The sequence below is a fragment of the Podarcis muralis genome, chromosome 2, assembly GCF_964188315.1.
Source record: "Podarcis muralis chromosome 2, rPodMur119.hap1.1, whole genome shotgun sequence".
Classification (NCBI taxonomy): domain Eukaryota; kingdom Metazoa; phylum Chordata; class Lepidosauria; order Squamata; family Lacertidae; genus Podarcis; species Podarcis muralis.
Window position 1 is genome coordinate 35,289,716 of NC_135656.1, and position 20,360 is coordinate 35,310,075.

Below are 20,360 nucleotides of genomic sequence, written 5' to 3' on the forward strand. Positions count from 1 at the left end.
TGCCTTGAATTCTTTCCTGCAAGTAGCATTTTTCCGCAAAACATCTCTCAGACTTATCAACGCATTCCTTTTTTGGGAGAGAGCTTACCGGCAAATGCTAAACCAGATAAAGACCAGGTGGGTGGGCTTGCAACAGTGCTACGGGGAGGCCATAACTCACCTCTTCTTCTTCTTCTTCTCACACAGATTCTTCTGCCAGGTGTGCCTTTGCTTCTCATGCAGGAAACTGCTTTAACAGCTGACACGCTGGACTGACTCACTGCATTGTAAACCCACGGGCAAGACAGCACTGGGCAGGAACGCAGGCAGCACTACAGCGCTGATAAATCCCCTGAGGTTGTGGATGGAGTGGACACAGCAACATGCAACAGCAACAGCAGCAGCAGCTGGCACCCACTAGACCAGGTGGGGCTGCTAGGAGGTCATGGGGGCGTGCCCAGTGAGTGGTCACAGGTGTGTGTGACCAAGTCGTTCTGGTTTTCTCCCCATCCTCTTCCATTGCAAAGCTACTGTAGATGCTTATGCATTTCAGTTTTACAAACAGCACCTAACCAAACTGAAAAGTGTATTACTTTGGTTCTGAAGAGTTCCCTGCTGTCACAATTTTGAGTGTGCGTTCACGAAGCTATATACAGTGGTACCTCGGGTTACAGACGCTTCAGGTTACAAACTCCACTAACCCAGAGATAGTACCTCGGGTTAAGAAATTTGCTTCAGGATGAAAACAGAAATTGCATGGAGGCAGTGGGAGGCCCCATTAGCTTAAGTGGTACCTCAGGTTAAGAACAGTTTCAGGTTAGGAATGGACCTCCAGAATGAATTACGTTCTTAACCCGAGGTATCACTGTATTAATCAGGAGTAAACCCCACTGAATTCCATAGGGATTGCTCCCTGATAAGTAGGAACAGGATTGCAGCCTGAATTGGTTAGCCTTAAAGGTGCCACACAGGTCTGTAAACAAAGAACCCCATAATTTTTCTCTGACCTATGAGAAACCATTATTCCCCTGCCATGGTTGTAGCCAGGATTTATGTTGGGGATGGGCAGGAATTTTGTTGGGCGGTGGCAGAATCGAGCTACTTGTGATGCAGTTGGTCAGTTAATTGTTTTTATTTATTTACTTGATGGGGGGTAGCTACCCCCCTGCACCCCCTCCCCCGGCTATGCCTATATCCCCTGCTTATCTACTTCTGTACAGTATCTTTTTTCCAGAATGTGGAATAAGGTGGAGGGAATTTAAGTGGATTAGGACCTGGCAGACCAGGGTTAAAATTGGCCATGAAACTCAGTGTGTGACCTTGGCCCAGGGTTGCTATGAGGATAACATGGGGAAAGAGTAGACCCATGAATGTCACCTTCAACCTCTTGGAGGAAAGGCGGAATGGATTTAAATGTAATACTGATAAATAAACGAAAATAAACGTCTCCCTCTAGTTTCTCTGCCCCTTCTTTTGAAATGGTGGAGAGGGGGCTTGTTTGGAAAGACAGAATCATAGAATTTTAGGGTTTGAAGGGACCCAAGGGTCATTTAGTCCAACCCCCTGCAATGCAGGAATCTTAGCTAGAGCATCCATGACAGGTGGCCATCCAACCTCTGCTTAGAAACCTCCAAGGAAGGAGAGTCTACCACAGACTTATGTGAGTCTGTTCCACTGTTGAACAGCTCTTAGTATAAAAGGGAAAAAAGAATCTGGGAGACACATTAAGGATATTCAGGCCTACAAACACTGGACTTTACATGTAAATCTGTGGCAAGTCCAGTGTGTGGCTGTCTGCTAAGACAAGCTAGTCTCTGTGGGGTGTATGGGCAGGATGCAATTGATAATTCTGTACTACATAAAGATGCTGCACACTGAGTTTTCATCTGAACCATCCTCTGCACCGCCATACTTTTCTGAATTGCATTTTAAGTTTGCCAGTTTCAGCAAAAACAACAAAAACAGTACTAACACCTTAAAGACTAACAAATTCATTATGGCATAAGCTATTGGAGGCTAAAACCCACTTTGTCGTCTGCATCATTCTCGGTAATCTCTGAAATCTTATAGAATAATATTTACTAGTCTCTGAAGTGCTTCTTGATTATTGTTTCATTTCATGGCTGGTTGGCTAGCCCATTAAATGAAAGAATACAAGATTAATGTTCTCAGCACCACACAATAAGCCAGTGACAGAAAGGAGGATTTTTATGTTAAGTCTCCACATCATCTGGTGCACTTATTTTTAAAGGTATGAAAATAGGGAGGCTTTTGCCAATTGACTTTACTGAGAAGAAAAATGTGCAGGCAATATTCTACCCAATCAGGTTGTGATGCAGACTAAGGGCTTTGACTATTAGCACTATCAACTCCTCCTAACAAACCTTAGCACAGGATATAGAATTTGGCCTAAAGGATATAAGCCTCAACATAAATAGTGTGAGCATGCACAGAGTGCACCTGCCTCACCACTACAGAACTTCTGTCTGTTTTTAATAAGGCGATTCCACAAGCAACCTTTATATACATAATATATTGCAGAACCGCCACAGTAGAATTTCCTGCTGAATATCCTATTTAGTCTAGCACCATGTTCTCACAGAAGACCACCACACAGCCTGTTTGAATGCAAAACTCTATACTTCTCTCAAATCTAGAGACACACCCAGAAACCCTATTGTCCCAACAACACGCAGTGTTGAAGGTTGCAACACACATAGAAACCACCCACCATTTCTCCTCCCATTCACACAAATGAATGCAAATTATTTGAGAATGGATATTAATGAAATATACTTACACACACTGTTCCCCTTAACAATTATTCTTCATTTAAAAAGCTGCTCAAGCTAGCAAGCATGCCCTTCTGGTGAACTATGAAGAATGTGCTTTGCTTTCTTTCAAGAAAACAACTCTGAGCATGCTCAGACTGCTCTTCAAGGCAGTCCTAATAGGTCAATACTGTTATGAATGCTGGTTAAGCTGCATAACAGATGAAGTGGAAGGCTTCATTTGAGGCCTGCCTTGAAGGCCCGTCTGATCACTTGTAGAGTTTTCCTGCATGGGAAGGCCTTCTTTGCTACAGCTGGGTTTTGTCATTAGGCTGTGTGCTGCACAGACCTGACAGAAATGTTTGCAGAACTTATGTGAGAAGTAAAAAGTGTATGTAGACAGGAAATTGTGGCTTTCAGATTTTGGAGGGCTTTTTAATTGCTTGGCATTCTCCTGGGAGGATTATGCCTTAGTGGATCATCCTCCACTGGCAACATGTGCATGGTGTGTGTGTAAATAACAGTTCCAGAATTGTGCAAATTATCAAATTATCTTTGATAATTTTTCATTATCACCGAGACAACTATGTCATCTTCCAGTCACATATTATTGAATAGACCCCCAGAAACAGACATTGCCACCAATGCAATCATTGCATTAACTCTTTATATCCCTCCCTGATCATGGAGGCCTTTGGGCCTGTCACTGTTAGTAGCCTTACCCACCAGGCACTGTGTGTTTAGTGTTGCAAGCCCAATTTTACAGAATTCTTTTCTAGCTGAAATCAGACAGGACCCTGCCCTACTGAATTTCTAGCTCCTGCTGAACATTTCTTTATTGCATCAGGCATTTTAAGTGAAGTTTGATTTTATACTTCCGATTATTACTTTTTGTATTGTACCCCTGTAATTTGCTTAGAGACAATTGTGGTTAATGGCATATAAATTGTTTCAACAAATGAATGCAATATCAAGCGGATATCCATCTCTTCAGGTGTGGCACTGCTTACTCCATCTACCTGAGGGCGAAGGTGATGAGAGGTGAGAGCAGACTTCATGGATTCCTTGAACTTGCTTCAGGGAGAAACAGTCTGAAGTCACCAGCACTAATATGGTAGGTTGCAAGTCGCCTTTATTTCTAGATATTGGAGTCCCACAAGGTGCCTCCTACCAGGAGGAGCAAAAGGTGTGCTAGAGATTCTACTCTAGATTTTTTTCATGCAAGAGCTTCATGGGCCAAATTGTGCATTTTTTTCGTGAGCGATTAACAGGAACTCTTGCCTTCCTCTGAAGGGAACTTGAAGGTCATTTCATAAGCGCCACCACAGAGCTGCCACGTGGAACTGTTACCGACAACTCCCATGGGGTGGCTGTTGTATAATTTGAAGCAGTCAGGAGTGTTTCCCTTCTGTAGCATGTACTAAAACCTGCCCATGCCCCACCATCCTTTTTTCGTGAATTTCCCTACCCATACCAGCCAGCGACACAGAGCACTGGTGGGGGAAAGCACATAGTACAATGACACTGGACACATTATGTGTGTCTATTTGGGGGACTTGCCACTGAAAACAGCAGCACCATATTTCTTGTAAGGTGTAGTCTCTCCACCTCTTGTATGAACGGCAGGTTACAAATGTAATAAAACATTTCACAGAAAAGTTTGGAGCGTGAGGAAGGTGGCAACTTCAGGGTCCATTTTGATCCACCACTCCCTCTTCTGCCTTTCCTCTCCACCTCACCTCATCTGTTCCTTTGAACCTCTGTTGTGGTGGAGGAGTGAAGTAAACACACATAAGGGCACAAGAACCATCTGATTCAGAACAGGAGTGTTCAGGGAGAAGAGCACTCTGTGTCCTGAGAGACTTTGACAGGGGAATGAACTTGGGAGTGCTCGGTATCTCTATGGTAGAAGGTTTGTTGACAGTCCAAGTTAAAAGACACCCAGTGAAATAGTTAAGCAAATCCAGAAAAAATGATACACTTTATTGTGTTCCACTTGAGTTGTGAATACATTTATGCAAATTCTTTTTTAGCTGGCTTCTGCAAGAATATCTAAAACCATGCAATTTATTTAAACAAGGTCTGATGGAATTAACTAACTCCGTTTCAGTTGTGACAGAAATCAGTGGAAGACACAGAAAGAGAATCACCCTGCACAAGCAACCCAGGCTTTATTTGTAAAGTGACTCTTCCATCTGAAAGCCTGTGAAGGCGATTTCACCACAGCAAAACAGCTGCCCACCCAAATATGCAGTCACAATGAGCCACAGAGAGTTGTTATAAGTTATCTTTACTTCACAGTCTTGAGCAAATCAAAAGTCAGCCTTGCATTCAGAAGACCCACTTCACATCCATAAGGTATCGATAGAACTTCCCCAAAATACAATTCTTTAAATAATCATTTCTTTACATCACTGCAGTTTAAATACCAATTCTAGAAAAAAGTCAGTGCATTAGATGGGAAGAGGGCGTGCACACGCATTAACATCACTTGTCAGCTAGAAAGCATTTGAAAATTCAAACTAAGGACTCCAGAAATGGGCTTTGCCTATCTGGAGCATCACACACCTACTATCTCAGCAAGCTTCATTAGTACAGGGTGTTTTTTGAGCTCCTGCAGGAAACACCTTTCCCACTATTCAAAAAAGCACACAAACTAAATTTGATTCCTGCAGAAACTCAAGATTCTCATCCACTTGGCTGTCACTCAATTTTGCAGCATAGTGCGGTAACTGCAATAAATGCAAATAGGGACGTTTTAAAGACTAAACAAGTTTGCACTTCCACCCCCTGGCATAAATCACAAGGTCAGGAATGTTATTCAAAACGAAACAGACAGCTAAGTCAGGGAAGCACAAATCAAGCACTGCAGAGGCATGCAGTTAAGCCATCCTACTTTGCCATAATTTTGGCCACAGATACTACCTGTGTTTTTCCTTGGGACATCTCTGCAGCAACGACAACAGGAAGCAGTTGGCATCCCTTGCTAAGTGGAACAGTGTCGCAATGTGCACAAAGCTGGAGTTAACTAGGGTGGTCTCAAACACTGCCGGATACCCAGGATCAAAGCAATTGTGAACAGATGCCCCAGGTTTTCTGCATGGGCTCAGTTAGTTAGCATTTGAGAGAGCCATGATTTGAAGCACTTCCTCTGTGTCACAGATTACAGGGAAAGAGGGAAGATTTTTGTACAAATCAGATTCTGATTTTATTCTGGTGTAAGTCACAAGTGATGCTAATGAAACAGATTTCTGGTAACACATGCATGCTGGGTCATACAGCTCTGTCAGTATATATCAAATTCCAAATATTTCAGTAAATGGGTTTCTGAGATCTTTGGGAGTCTACTATGCTCCGTGCATCAAAGGGCTATTCAAAACCAATTGCTAATATTCTGCCTCAGAAAGGAAACAGAAGATGCAGAAAACTCCAAGAAGCTTTTCTTATTTCCCCATCTGTCAGTTTAGACATCATCTAAGTTATCCCCAGTCCAGAAGGTGATCTTTCTCTACCTCTTTGAGTTGAATTAATGGCTTTTGAGCATAAGCAACCAAAGGGGAAATGCTTTGCCTCAGATTATAACATGTTCAGAATGCTAGGGATAAAAAACAAATAAATAAAATCAAACAAAACTAATTAAATAAATAGATCAAAATACGAGCCATCCTCTTCCCTAGAAATGCTTCCAGCTGCTAAGATGGTATTAGTGTTTAGGTAAATGATCAAACCGCATGGTCAAATAAATTACCAAGTTTACCATAGAGGTATGATGTTTTACTGCCATAACTTTGCAGCCAATGTTTTGTTGTTGTTGTATGAAAGAAAAGGACCAAGATGCATAAGTGACTCAACAGGAATGCTCAAAATTAAAAGACGATGCATACATTCCACCATACATGCATCTTGCGGAAGAAATGGCAGAAGAGTCCAGTGTCCAAATAGAACCAGATGATCTTGTCAAGAGATCAGTGCACTTCCTTGGTCGCAACATAGCGGGGGTTCATGCAACTAAGGATTGTCTGGTAGATCACAAAGTTGATTTTCTTCCGAAGCGTCACCACGAAAGAGCTGGTCAACACAGTCAGAGTGTCAACACCTATCTAATTCAATAGCTGTTGGTTAAGTTTTCGGTTTAAGTGGTCTTTGTTCAGGAAGGAAGGAACATTCTCCAGGACAGTTGAAAGATGGGATGGGAGAGGAAGAACAAAACTCTTTCTCCATTATATCATCAACATGGAGAAAGAACCATACAGAAGAAAACAATATATTTTTAGTTCTATATGTGACAATCCAGGAAAATATTAGATCTCTTTTCTAATGCCGCACGTATCTACCACTGCTGTTTGTGGGAGTTACGTGTACGAGAGGGAGGTTAAATGGTCCTTACCATTGTCATATCCCTAATCAACATTTAGCCAAATGGCAAAAATGAAGCAGTGTATGGTGGCTGTTTACTGGGTTTTCTTGTCCTCTGGAGGAAAGTAAGGAGGAGGAGGAGGCTGGTCCTAAAATGAGAGACAGGGAGAGAGATTGTGTGAATTAACTTCAGTTCATTACCTCATAAACAATGCCAACCGTGAAGGAGCAATCCAATTTACTACTTCAGAGCACTCAAATATGTAAATCAAGGTTGGTGAACCTGTGGTCTGAGGGCTGTATGTGGCCAAATTTTATTAGGATGCAGGGGGTGGAGCTGAAACAGACTGCACAAAAGGAGGAAGAGCGGGGAGCCCCCGGTAAGCAATCAGGTCAGACCTCTGGCAACAGCAATCCATCTCTCCCCTGGTACTTGCTTTTGGCTGTAGCTCCATTCACCACTGGCACATGCCCCCCCCCAGAAGTTTCCCAGCCCTGAGGTAAATAAATATTGTTAAGCTTGCAAACTCCAAAACAACCTCTGCTCTACAATAAACTCAGTAAGGAGCACTATGAAGACTGCAAAGTTCTTCTTGCATCAAGAGTACTATTCAAGTGATTAACGAGTTATGAGAATATATGAAACGTCTTCTTGAATTTACACGGACATTTCTTGTATTGAACTAAAGAACCATTGCCAACCTAGCACCTTCCAGGTGATGCTGGACTACTGTATCAGCCCCAGCCAGGATTAATAGTTATTGGTCAAGGGTGATGCGAGTTGCCGCCCAAAACTGCTGGAGGGAACCACACCAGAGAAGGCCTCCCTACAGTGGGAAACAAGTCCCGCTCTTTTTTTGCCACCAGGATCTATTTCACAAAATCCTCAATGCATCCCTTGCCCTCTCCTACTCTTTGACTGCTGCACCCACATTAATTTGTCTTATTTACCAACAGTATAATATGGCTGGAAGAGATGCCGAGAGCAAGATGGAATATTATGTGCCCAACCTTCCCTTCCTTTCTAAGACTGCAATGACATGCAGGGCAAGGTGCAAAGCATACCATTGGCATGTAGACGTTGTGTGGGTTGCCTGGGTTGTAATAAGCACTTGCAGCAGCTTCTGCAGCCTTGGCTTCAGCTGGAAGGAAAAACATCATGGGTTAGGTAGGATCAGCATTTGCGATTGCAGCATCTCAGATGAGGCTCCCTGCCTACTGACGTCAGTCAGGCACCTTCACTTCCTCTTTTCAGTGCCTGATAAATACATTTTTTGTTTAGATAAGCCTAGCCATCTACATTGAATGCTAGTGCTTGCTTAATCTGTTTTTAGTTTGCCATTCATTGATTTTTATTTGTTGATGTTTTAAATATTTGTTTTTAACTACTCTAACTTGTCATCTTATTGTTTGGTTCTTTTTGTAAACTGCTTTTTTTTTTGTAAATTACCGATCGCCAAGCATCAAACTCAGACCCACTGTAGGAATCTGCTGCAAGATCTGTGATTGTATAACAGCAGTTCTGTCCTAAGAGCCAAACGAGAAATCTGCGACAGATTCCAGCTTGGAAAGTTGAATCGTTGCCAAACAGCTGCAAAGTGGCAGAAGGAGGGTGCAATTTGAAGTAGAGGAGTGGCAGGCCAGAAGTGCAATGCTAAATTCTTCCCCCAACAACCTTGTTTCCCAGCCTGGATTCTGAAGCATTTGTCAGGAGATGGAAGTGTTGGTGGAGGAGGAGGGAGAAAGGGGGATTACAGGGATGAACACAGTGGGAAAGAAAAGGATTAAGTAACTACCTCCCACCTGTCACTGTAAACTAAGCGCTCTCTGCCATTTTGCAACTCTTCAGTGGTGACACAGATCTGCATCTTTTTCAGCCCTCAAAACATCCTACAAAACCTTCTCTGTGTGTGTGTAGTTCTTGTTTAATCTGTATTACACAGTGACACCAAATAAGCAAAGCTTGTGCTGTTATTATATCCATGTTATTCTATGTTGTTGCTATGGTAAACAAAGTTCAACCCTTGCCTGGCTCGTCTGATGGAGCAGCTGCTGTGTTTTTATCCCTTTCCTGATGACCCAAAATGTAGAAGAAAACCTCTATTTTCCCTTATTGCATTAATTGCATTTGCAAAGTTGGCAGCGAGGAAACAATCATTTCTTTGTAAACAGATTGTGCTAGCTCTGGAGTTAGAACATGATGTTTAACATGAAACCTCAACTGAACCATTTTTAGAAAGATGCCCTTTAAAGTTTTGCTCTCCAAAACACAAGCCCCCCCCCCCTTTTAGGAGGTTTGCAAGGAGAGCTAAATAAACATTATTCAGGCTGCTTTAAAGTCTAGTGAATCCTGCTGAATCCAGGCTTGGAGGCCCTTTACAGATATGTCACTGTTCAGAGGATATGTGATGCGGTCATCCTGGCACCTCTCTTACCTGCTGGAGTCGAGGGAAGGTCTGGGCCACTGACAGGCGGTTCCATGGGCCCTGGATAGGGAGGGGGAGGAAGCTGCATGTATCCCATGGCTTCATCCATTGGGGGACCAGGATACAATTCTGCTCCAAGGAAGAATAAAGTGTTTGCAGAGAGAGTTTTGTAATGCATCACTAAACCATATACCTTCTGGCTGATACAATATATTTTAAAACAATGTCTATAGTATTAAAAACAGGGAATCTGAGAGGAAGAGCGTGTCAGATTCAACCCTGTCATCAGCAAACCATTTTTCTGTATTGTGCCTGGCAAGTTATGGCGGATAAAATGCCAAGTTCAAAGTTACTTCACAGCATGATGACCACCTTATACCATGATAACTACCTCATGGCATCTGAAGACACTCATCAGTATGGAAAGTACTAGGAAAAGGCTGAGTTGTCTGTGGGAACTCTGTAGTTATTAAAAGTAAGTGCTTTTAAGCAAAACAAAAGTGGCCCACATTTAACAAGGGAGTAGCCAGAAATCAAGACAAAGCACATGAGCTCTATTCTTTTCTCTCATTTTCAATTTAAAAAAAATAATAATTTAACTAGAGGTTCCACTTTCAGTACTCACCTGGAGGTGGTGGAGGATATGGATACCCCGGAGGAGTAGGGTATATCCCATTGGCAGCAAGTGGTGGGAAGGTATAGCCCCCATTCGGCATGTATGAGTAACCATAGGCTCCATTGGGGACCTCACCCCTTGAGGCTGCAAAACAAAGGAAAGGAAATTATGATCAGCCAAAAACACTATAGGGCACCAACTTCAACAAATTTGAAACTCGCTACTATAATAAGAAATCTGCAGTGGGTGAGAGGAATAAATGATACGGCTTGCCATATCTTACAACACCACCATGAAATCTTAATGAGTTCGGAGCACGCGCTGTACAGAAATCTTAGTTGGCATGAGGAGTCTGGTGCAGTAGGAAAAGAGGAAATATTCAGCAATGCAAATTGTCTGGCCTGATGCCTAGTGTTCATGCACCTCTCAGGTGGGGATGGAGGGAAAGATGACAAGAAGAAATGCTTCACTGAGCAAATAAGCCAAGGAAGGAGACATGGAAGGAGACCCAGCTCCCATAACTATCAGCCATTTGGAAGAATTGGGAAGCAGCAGGAGCGGCTGACTGAATAAGATGTTGAGGAAAAAGGCAGCAATGCATATTAGGGAGTTGGAAGGACTTTGGACTGTCCTTTGATAATCAGCGGGTATAAGGAACAACAGGTCATTAATGACAATGAGCTAGGGTGGAGGAGAGAAATCCTGTTTGAAGGGCTAGGTCAGGTGTGAAAGCATCTATTGTGTCTGCCTAGTGCCACACATAATGGAGTGTCTTTGAGATGCTGAATACCAAGAGTGGTTTTGTTTTTTGCAAACAGGGTCAATGAAAAGCTGCAACTTTGTTGTTGTTTAGTCGTGTCCGACTCTTCGTGACCCCATGGACCAGAGCACGCCAGGCACTCCTGTCTTCCACTGCCTCCCGCAGTTAGGTCAAACTCATGTTGGTAGCTTCGAGAACACTGTCCAACCATCTCGTCCTCTATTTCACTATGGCTTTCACTTTACTGATTCTGTAGTTACAACAGCTGTTATTTTCTTTCCTAGTAGGAGGAGCTTTCAAAGCAAGCTATTCAATCAAAGTACTGTCAAAGTTCAATTTTACCCCAAACCCTTAGAATTTCTCAAATAACTTAAATCACTTCAGCTATATTTTAATTTCTCTTTCTTTTCTCTCTCTCTGCCTTTCTCTCCAACACACACACACACACACACACACACACACACACCTTCTCTTCAGCAAAATATATTCAGATTATATTTAGCTGAACTGGCTTCTTTTACAAAAAAAACCAGTGAGTACCTTGAGACGCTACTTGCAGCATACGCTGTCCAAATTCAATGGCACCTCCTGCGGAGAACGTCATTTTGAAAGTTGTGGATCCTTCCCAACCTCCTAGGGAAAAGGGAGAATAAATTGTAAGAATGGAATGGGAGTATCTGTTATCAGGCTGTTCTATAAAGCAAGTGTTATTCAGTATCCAAACATGAAGATTTGTTTCTCTTTAATTTGCCTTGAGACAAAGTAATGCACTTCTCTGATGTGAAGAGTTGATATTCTTTTGTATATGAAAGAATGGCTTGTAATATTTGTTTTTATCAAGCTGGAAATTTGCTGGTAATAAAAATGGTTTAAAAGCAAAAACCACCCATCTCTGATTTATGTAATTTATCATAAAAGTAGAGTTGCAATTCTCTGGATGCAAAACGTAACTTGGCTTTTATCTCATCTTAGGTCCTTAAGAAGGTTGCGAGCTGAGTGGAGTCAAAAGACTGAAAGGTACATGAATTTGAAACACATCCCTTAGAATGTGGTTAAAGGACAACAAAGGACAACAAAATTCTGTCTGCCAACCTTAAATATCAACAAGATTAGATTTATTCTGAGTCAGCAAGGGCAAATTCAATTTGCTAAAAAGACTCTACAACTCCCCTCACTAGCTAGCCACAGATCAGTCTGGAATTATAATCATTTGACAAGAAATTAAATGGGAAGTATATCATAAGGCTCACAAAAGATCCCTTTGTTTAAAGAAATAAAATTAATGATAATAGAACTTCCCATTTTAGAAACAAACAGATTATATCATCCAGGCCACTGCTGACAATACACTACATGTGACTAAGTGTCTATTAAACTTGAGACACAAGTATGTGTGGAGGCAATATATTCATAAAAGGGAACTGTTCTGGGGAAGTGTCTTTAGAATTGCCGCCTTTTAATACATTGTAAGAATGACAGAAGTCAGAGTGGGATGGAAGATTGCTAATCTAACTTTTGGCAAAAGCCTCTCTCATGCTGTACAGAAGCAAATGCTGCTCAATTGCTTTTTAGTGAATTAAGTTTGAGGTTTGAAATGAAGAAATAGAGTTACATAGGCAAAAGAGATAAGGCTACAGCCAAGATAAAGTTATAGCTCAATTGTCTTTCTTAAATCCTCTGGGACCTGGACTGCTGTTCATTGTGAGCCATTTAAGGATGCTAAATAGATAAAATAATTTGTCTGATTTAGTTTTATTATCTGCAAAGTGGAGCATGAGCTCATTTTTTCCTGTGACATCCTGCTTCATTAGAAGTACAAAGGTAGAGAAGGAATGGGACAAAATTTTCCTTACAGTTTTGTTACCAAAAAAGAGTTTTGACACATTGAATTTTGAACTTTTTCGACGATACCTAGTTGAGCTCAACTGCTTGCAAGTTAGAAACCATTTCTGCAAAGGTAATCCCAACTCTCCCTAAAGACCTAACTGGACAGATTAAAACCATCAATACTGCAGTTCTGGCATGTACTTCTAGAAATGCAATATTTGGTTTTTCATAGAACTAATATTTTTGGCAAGGACTAGGATAAAGAATGACGAGAACAGGACAGGAAGAAATGTGGGGGTTCAGTGAAATCTTTACAGGAAGTTCTGAAGGCCGAGGGGAGGGGGTGCTCCCATACAATTATCCACTCTCTTAATACTGCAACTTGGGGTCATCTAATCCCCACGATGGGGTGAGCTCCCATTGCTCGGTCCCTGCTCCTGCCAACCTAGCAGTTCAAAAGCATGTCAAAGTGCAAGTAGATAAATAGATACCGCTCTGGCGGGAAGGTAAACAGCATTTCTGTAAGCTGCTCTGGTTCTCCAGAAGCGGCTTAGTCATGCTGGCCACATGACCCGGAAGCTGTATGCCGGCTCCCTCGGCCAGTAAAGCGAGATGAGTGCCGCAACCCCAGAGTCAGTCATGACTGGACCTAATGGTCAGGGGTCCCTTTACCTTTACCTTTACCATAAGGTTCAGGATGCACGCATATTAAGTATCTTTTGACACAAAGCATGACTACTCTTAAAGATTTTACTAGCAGAAGATACTGTAGTGGCTACCCAAGCACACAAAGTTTTAAAAACAGATTTAGAAAAATTCATAGCTAAAAATATAAACCACCATGTTTAAACTGGAGCAGAATCATCAGATTCCGGAGCATCTGACTGGACAGTGGTGGAGATGAATGCTGGAATAAATGCTGTTTGATCAGATCCAGCACTGCAATTCTTACGCTCTTAAGAGAAGTTGGTTGCTGGTAATAAAGCTGTCATGTGGTCCGTAAGAATCCAAATTCTTTGCTAGTTCTTCACTTTCTAATTCAGGTCAGAAACTGAATGCATCCCCAAACACAATGGCTTTGGTATGATACTCACCTCCTGCCTCTGCTTTCACTTCCCCCTTGATGTAATTTGCTCCAAAAACTGGTTGTTTAATCTCACATTCTTTCATCAAATAAAAGGGCATCATGAAAGACTGTATTGCATCTTTTCCTTTAGACACAAAGATAACCTGCAGGCAAAAAGAATACATCTCCTTTAAAAGGTACATTTAGCATCAGAATAAAAGGCCATCTTACTGTTAGAAGCTAAAATCTGAAAAACTAAAGTGGGCTTTCAAAATGCTTTCACAGGTCATGTATTCATTAGAACAATAGCCAAGCCATTCATTCAACTGATACTACGATGCAGCAATGCATTTCAGAAACACACATAACCTGCCATTGTTGCTCACCTCTTTCCAGAAACTTTTGTAGCACCCCCCAGAAGGTTAATGGATTTATTACGTGAACATGCGTAGCCCTGGAAAAATCCACCTCTCACGGTACTTCCAAGTAACAGGAGCCACTCACCCTCCCCACCCTGGGACCATGTGGAAAAGGGCAAATAAGAAATTGAATTTATCACCATCATCATAACCATCCTATCTCCTCCTCTCCATCCAACCCTCCTACTTCTTTGCATCAATATGCTTGGCTTCACAAGTAAAGATATTTCAGATAGCTAGCTGGGATTCAAAACGTCAATTCATCACGGAGCTTCAGAGGAAAACAAGCACTGAAGAATCATGTGGTCTGTTTCTATATTCTTCACTCTTCATATTAGAATTTTACATACCAAATACATGTTTGCCAACTTACTCGATATGGGGTCATGAAGACACTGCCTTTCTTGGTCCCTTTGAATGCATCCGGCATGTGTTCCATATCATGGAATGTCATTTCAATGTGATCGTAGGTCATCAAGATGCTATACACACACAAAAAGAGGTGTTTGGTACACGGATTCACTCTTTAGTAATGATTTCTCTATAGGTTAGATAACGTGGGGTTTGACAAATTTCAGATCATCACCCAGCCTCATTCACCAAGTGAAACCCATATGCAATACGTCCATGTTACTAAACACATGCACAAACATGCTGATTGTCTGTTGGGTTGAACAAAAAGAAATAGGAGAGTGAACACAAAACTGACACAAAATTTAATTAGCACAAGAGGCATAGCAACAGCAAAGCCGGTATCCTTGACTCATATTCAGCTGTTCAGATTGAGCACAGGAGGGCTAAGTGTGCACAGGAGCCCTCGTTGATTGGTACGTGTACTGGCCCCACAGCCAATGTACTCAGCACATCGGATGTACCCCCCTTCCACCCCAAAAATAACCATATGAAGGGGGCATCTAACCATGTTCAGCTGAATGTGGTTAAGAGCTTCCACACAATCAGGAATCCTGTACAATCAGGATTCCTGATCTAACAGAGGCTTCTAACTGCATTCAGCTGAACTGCATTCAAACCTTTACACTAAAAAGTCGGGGCGGGGGGTGCACCTGGCATGCAGAGAATGTGGGAGGCAGAGTCAGCACACATCCATTATTCTATACATATTTAGCTCTCCAGTGATCGGGCTGAACTCCTGAACAGGGCCATGACACTGCCAGAACTATTCAACTTGCAATGGCAACTTTTGTTCACTCCATATTTTACATGTCCCAACAGGCAATATCTTATCAAGAAGGGCCTACATACAGTGTGGGAATTCCACATGGCTCTTTGTGGTGGTGGTGATTTTATGAGCCATTTCAGTGTACAGTGGTACCAAGGGTTACATATGCTTCAGGTTACATATGCTTCAGGTTACATACGCTTCAGGTTACAGACTCTGCTAACCCAGAAGTAGTACCTCGGGTTAAGAACTTTGCTTCAGGATGAGAACAGAAATTGTGCTCCGGCAGCACGGCAGCAGCAGGAGGCCCCATTAGCTAAAGTGGTGCTTCAGGTTAAGAACAGTTTCAGGTTAAGAATAGACCTCCAGAACGAATTAAGTACTTAACCTGAGGTACCACTGTATCCAGTTTATGCAATATGAACACAAAGATCACTTCAAGTCCCACCGGACCCCTACTCATCTACATGACTGTTAGGAAACACTGTGACTATATAGTTTGAAAGAGGGGAGGTACTGTCATTAGCATTGTCTAACATTGTAGGAACCTGTGAAACTGATGATGGTGTATAAACTGCTCTGCAATGTTCAGTTAATAAATCATATAATAGGGCTCTATGCAGGTGAATTTTCACCATCTCATTTCTGCTCTTCCAAATATGCTCCTGTTCCATCCCTCCATTGTCTTTGGCTACCACCATCTGCAGCACATTTATATACCCTGCAACAAACTCTGCCAACTGTTTCAGGAAGAAAAACATACACAGAGGAAATTGTTGATATACCCATGTGTGTGTGCTGCCATCTCCAGGGTGCAGTGCTGCTCTTCATCCATATTTGTGCTGTGCCAGGCAGTTGCTGCCCCACAGCATTTTGCTACAAATACAGGGAGCAGCAGGAGGTGGAAGGAAAATAATAGTGAGGAGAGGATAGTGGAAAACACCTCCTTGAAAATGTATTTGCAATACTGTACAGTACAAAGATGTCATCTGTAAGCCTTCCAGTTGCCAGTTTCACTTGTAGCTGTAATCCCTTTATACTATGACTTAATAATTTAAACCTCGGGGTTTCTAAAGAATAGATTCACTCCTACAGCAGAAGTGTATGAAGCACCAAATGTGATAGCTCCTTCTGCAGTATTCCCATTACATAAACTGGTACTAGCAAGAGGCAACAGCAACCTTGGAATTTAATTTCCTACTGTGGAAGATTAGAGCTCAGCATTAATTACTTCCACGCCTGGAGAAGATGAGCAAAGGCTGTGAAATCTTATCTACAGACATGACAAAGTTGTGAAATCCGATATGAGGAGTAACCAAGACACTTAATTACAAAAGGGCAGAACAAAAAAAGTGAGAGTGGTAGAGGGTAGCTCCTTCTGCCAGATGCCCATGAACTCACAGGTAATGTCAACTTTCTAAACAACCAAATATTATGAAACTGCATATTCTCGTGTTCCTGCCCTCCAGCATCCTGGATCTACTACCTGGCTGTGGATACCAACTACTCATTGGTCCCATTTGCACTATGCATTTAAAGCACTACATCACTTTAAAAAGTCCTGACTTCCTCCAAAAAATCCTGGGAACTGTAATTTGTTAAGCTGCTGAAAGTTGTTAGGAGACCTTTATTCCTCTCACACAGCTACAATTCTCAGAGTGGTTTAGCAATCAATCCCAATTAGAAGGGAACCTGAATCTTAGAGAGAAACAACTGCAAACCCTCAACTGCGAAACTTCGGAAGGAACATTAATGAACTTGTGAAAATAGAGGGGGGGGGGGAGTGTTGTCTCTCCTTCCTTCAAAATGCTAAAGGCTCAGGATAGCGAGATTAAGTTGTGGCGTGTTCAAAATAGACAAGAGGAAATATTATTTCACATAACGCATGGTTAATCAACAGCAAGGATGAGGATGCTATGGCCCTCCAAACGTTGACAAGACTCCCAACTCCCAGCAGTCCCAGTCTGGGACAATGGAAGTTTAAGTCCAACAGAATTTCTAGAGGTTCCCCTACCCCAGCTTACAGAAAGAGTCACCACAAATCACTGGGAGCAAAAATGCTTTCAAAACACCATCCTAGACTCCATTGATTTATAGATTTGTGTCAAGGATGGAAGCTCAGTACTCAGGCACTGTAGCAGACCTCCAACTAGCAGGTATGCTTTGGAGCAGAGACAAAACACGAGCTTCCCAAGGACCCCTCGCTGCCCTAGTTTATGTATTAGTCCTCCCCCGCCCCCCACTCGTCCAAAGGGTTGGGGAAACAGTTGCAAACTTCTTCCTTTAATCCAGAGAGCAGCAGTAAAGGTGCCGATGGCTGAATCCCCCAACAGGATTCAGGGTTTTAATATTTCCAGAGAAAGGAAGAAAAGACGGACGGGCCGAGCGAAATGGGAAGGTAAACATTTGCTGCCCCGCCCCTGGGCGGGGCGACCCCCATCAGACGCAGCGCTATACACGGCATATATATATATATACACGGTGGTACCTCAGGTTACGTGCTTAATTCGTTCCGGAGGTCCGTACTTAACCTGAAACTGTTCTTAACCTGAAGCACCACTTTAGCTAATGGGGCCTCCCGCTGCTGCCGCGCCGCAGGAGCACGATTTCTGTTCTCACCCTGAAGCAAAGTTCTTAACCCGAGGTACTATTTCTGGGTTAGCGGAGTCTGTAACCTGAAGCGTATGTAACCCGAGGTATACACACACACACACACACACACATATATACACACACACACACACACACACACACACACACACACACACAACGTTGTAAGGGAACAGAAGCGGCCAAGTGCCGTCCACACAGCCGCCGCACCCGCTCACCTTTCGCTGTTATTGACAATGACACCGCCCCCCTCGGAATGGTTCCTGTTCAGCGCCATGGCCGCCAAGCAGCTGAGGGACCCCCTGATGCACACGCTCCCGCCGGCCTCCGCAGAACGATGTTGTGAAGAAAGCGCTGCGCAGGCTCTGCTCACGGCTTCCGGCGTAGCCGCGCTCCGGGCAACGCAGAGACCGGAAGAGGGCGGGAGGAAATGGAGCATGATGGGAAATGTAGTTCGGCGCTGGACCGTCTCTAGGGAAGAAAGAAGGGCAACTGCTGCTGCCGCTGCTGCCCATAGCTGCCAACCTTCCCTTTTTTGTGGGAAATCCCCTTATTTCAGCGCCGTTTCCCTCTGCTATCCCGGATTGTTAGATATCCCGTAGACTGTCTCCGGGACAGGTGAGGCTGCTGATCCCTTATTTTCAAATCCGAAAGTTGACAGCTATGCTGCTGCCGCCGTTTGAGAATAAGAATAAAAAAACTTTCTTACGCAAAAGAGAGAGAGAGAGAGAGAGAGAGAGAGAGAGAGAAGGCATGTACTTTTGTAAACCAATAAAATCTTTAATATTTTTTTTAAAAAAACAAAAAAGAATAAAAAAAGACTTGATGCTGGTCTCGTGGTTGTGGAAAAAAGGGAAATCTTGTTGCAGATATGGTTGTAGTTACAAACTGTGCAGCGCAAATGGCTCGTTTGATGCTAGATTGTTGTAAAACCTGAAACCCTGGGAGAGGGAGACATTTGTGTCCCTCGTGGGACTCATGACTTGCATCAGTTAAATCTAATAGGAGTGGAGTTCAATGCCATCGAGAGCATCTCTAGTCAAGGTGGTGGTCCACCAACTGGTGCTGGTCCACAAGCCGTTAGCTGCTGGTCTGCAGTGACTCACAGCTCAGGTTGGGTGGGATGCTTCAAGGACCAAATATGGTACTGACCCTGGCACATTTTGTGGGGTGGGGGAATGTCTTTCGCCCGCATCAGGTAGTTTGAGAAGCACTGATCTAGAGGTTAGCCTGGAACATAGCTGTCAACTTTCAGATTTGAAAAGAAGGGATCAGCAGCCTCAAAAATAAGGGACCAGCAGCCTCACCTGTCCCGGGGACAGTCTATGGGATATCCAACTATCCGGGATAGCAGCGGGAAACAGCACTGGAATAAGGGAATTTCTCGCAAAAAAAGGGAAGGTTGACAGCTATGGCCTGGAAGCTCTTGTCCTTTGTACTTCACTTGAGCCCTGCCATGGGGGGGGGGGGGACCCTCAAATTACAGAAATGTTCTCCTGAGTTGTTTTGCCTAACCAGTTGTTTTACCCAACCTGTGGCACTGAAGATGTTGCTGGACTTCAGTTCTCATCATCCTGTGTCATTTTAATGTAAAGCTTAAATTATACTGGATAAGGACAGTGGGTTCTGGGCTACAAAATCTTACGGCATAATAAAATGTAAGTCTTTAAAGTGCCACATGGCTTGCCTCTTTTGTGTTTTGCTATAGCAAATGAACTCTGTTGAAATTTGTCTTGTCTCCAAATTTGTTTGTTTCTCACTATGTATAATAAACTGTATTAATTCTATGAAGACCACATAAACAGGAAGCAGCAGTGGTCATATGAATCAAGTAACTTGATTTCTGGTATTTCTGCCAAACAGAACAGCTGCAATTCACAGCAGGTATTTAACCTTTAAAAAAAAAAGATATTGGCACTTTAGTGGTTTTATAAGCTATTTTTACTACTATTTTAGTTTGTTGTGGTTTCATGCCATTTTTTTTTTAACAGAGAAGTTTCCTGGCTGGCTCAGTCGCATGGCTAAATCACTCATTTTTCCAGGGCTTTAGTCCAAATTAAGAGGCTGTAAGCGAGAACTGGATGTACATCCACAACTGATCCCACACTAGCAATTGTGGTAGAGTTGGCAAGCCCTATTCGAGAGAAGACTGGAGTTGCAACAGAATGGAAACTGGATTATTTTTAATTTTTAGCCAGTTTGGCAGAAATAAAATTTGTGATTGGTCATTACGAGAGACCAACAGCTGTAGCTTTTTAGCCCAACTCAGTACATAACACCCGTCTTAATCCCTTGGTTTCAGAATGATTACAATGTTGTGTTTACACATGACTTCATGTGCTGGGCTCAT

At 42.8% G+C, this 20,360-nt stretch overlaps 2 protein-coding genes across 2 annotated transcripts in view; both read right to left on the minus strand.

Moving 5' to 3' along the window:
• Window positions 1-338, minus strand: part of UNC13D (unc-13 homolog D) — a 57,670-nt gene extending 57,332 nt beyond the window's left edge. Inside the window, exon 1 of the mRNA XM_028716923.2 lies at window positions 161-338. The gene's annotated coding sequence lies outside the window, so the exon portion shown is untranslated. The remainder of the gene's footprint in view (window positions 1-160) is intronic.
• A 4,374-nt stretch (window positions 339-4,712) lies between these two features.
• Window positions 4,713-18,387, minus strand: WBP2 (WW domain binding protein 2). Its single transcript, XM_028716931.2, has 8 exons — window positions 18,229-18,387; window positions 14,594-14,702; window positions 13,830-13,965; window positions 11,449-11,541; window positions 10,158-10,292; window positions 9,542-9,661; window positions 8,172-8,248; window positions 4,713-7,255 (listed from the first exon to the last, which is right to left on the minus strand). The coding sequence occupies exons 1-8, from the start codon at window positions 18,285-18,287 to the stop codon at window positions 7,202-7,204; spliced, it is 783 nt and encodes a 260-aa protein (XP_028572764.2). The 5' UTR covers window positions 18,288-18,387; the 3' UTR covers window positions 4,713-7,201.
• Window positions 18,388-20,360: the final 1,973 nt, after the last annotated feature.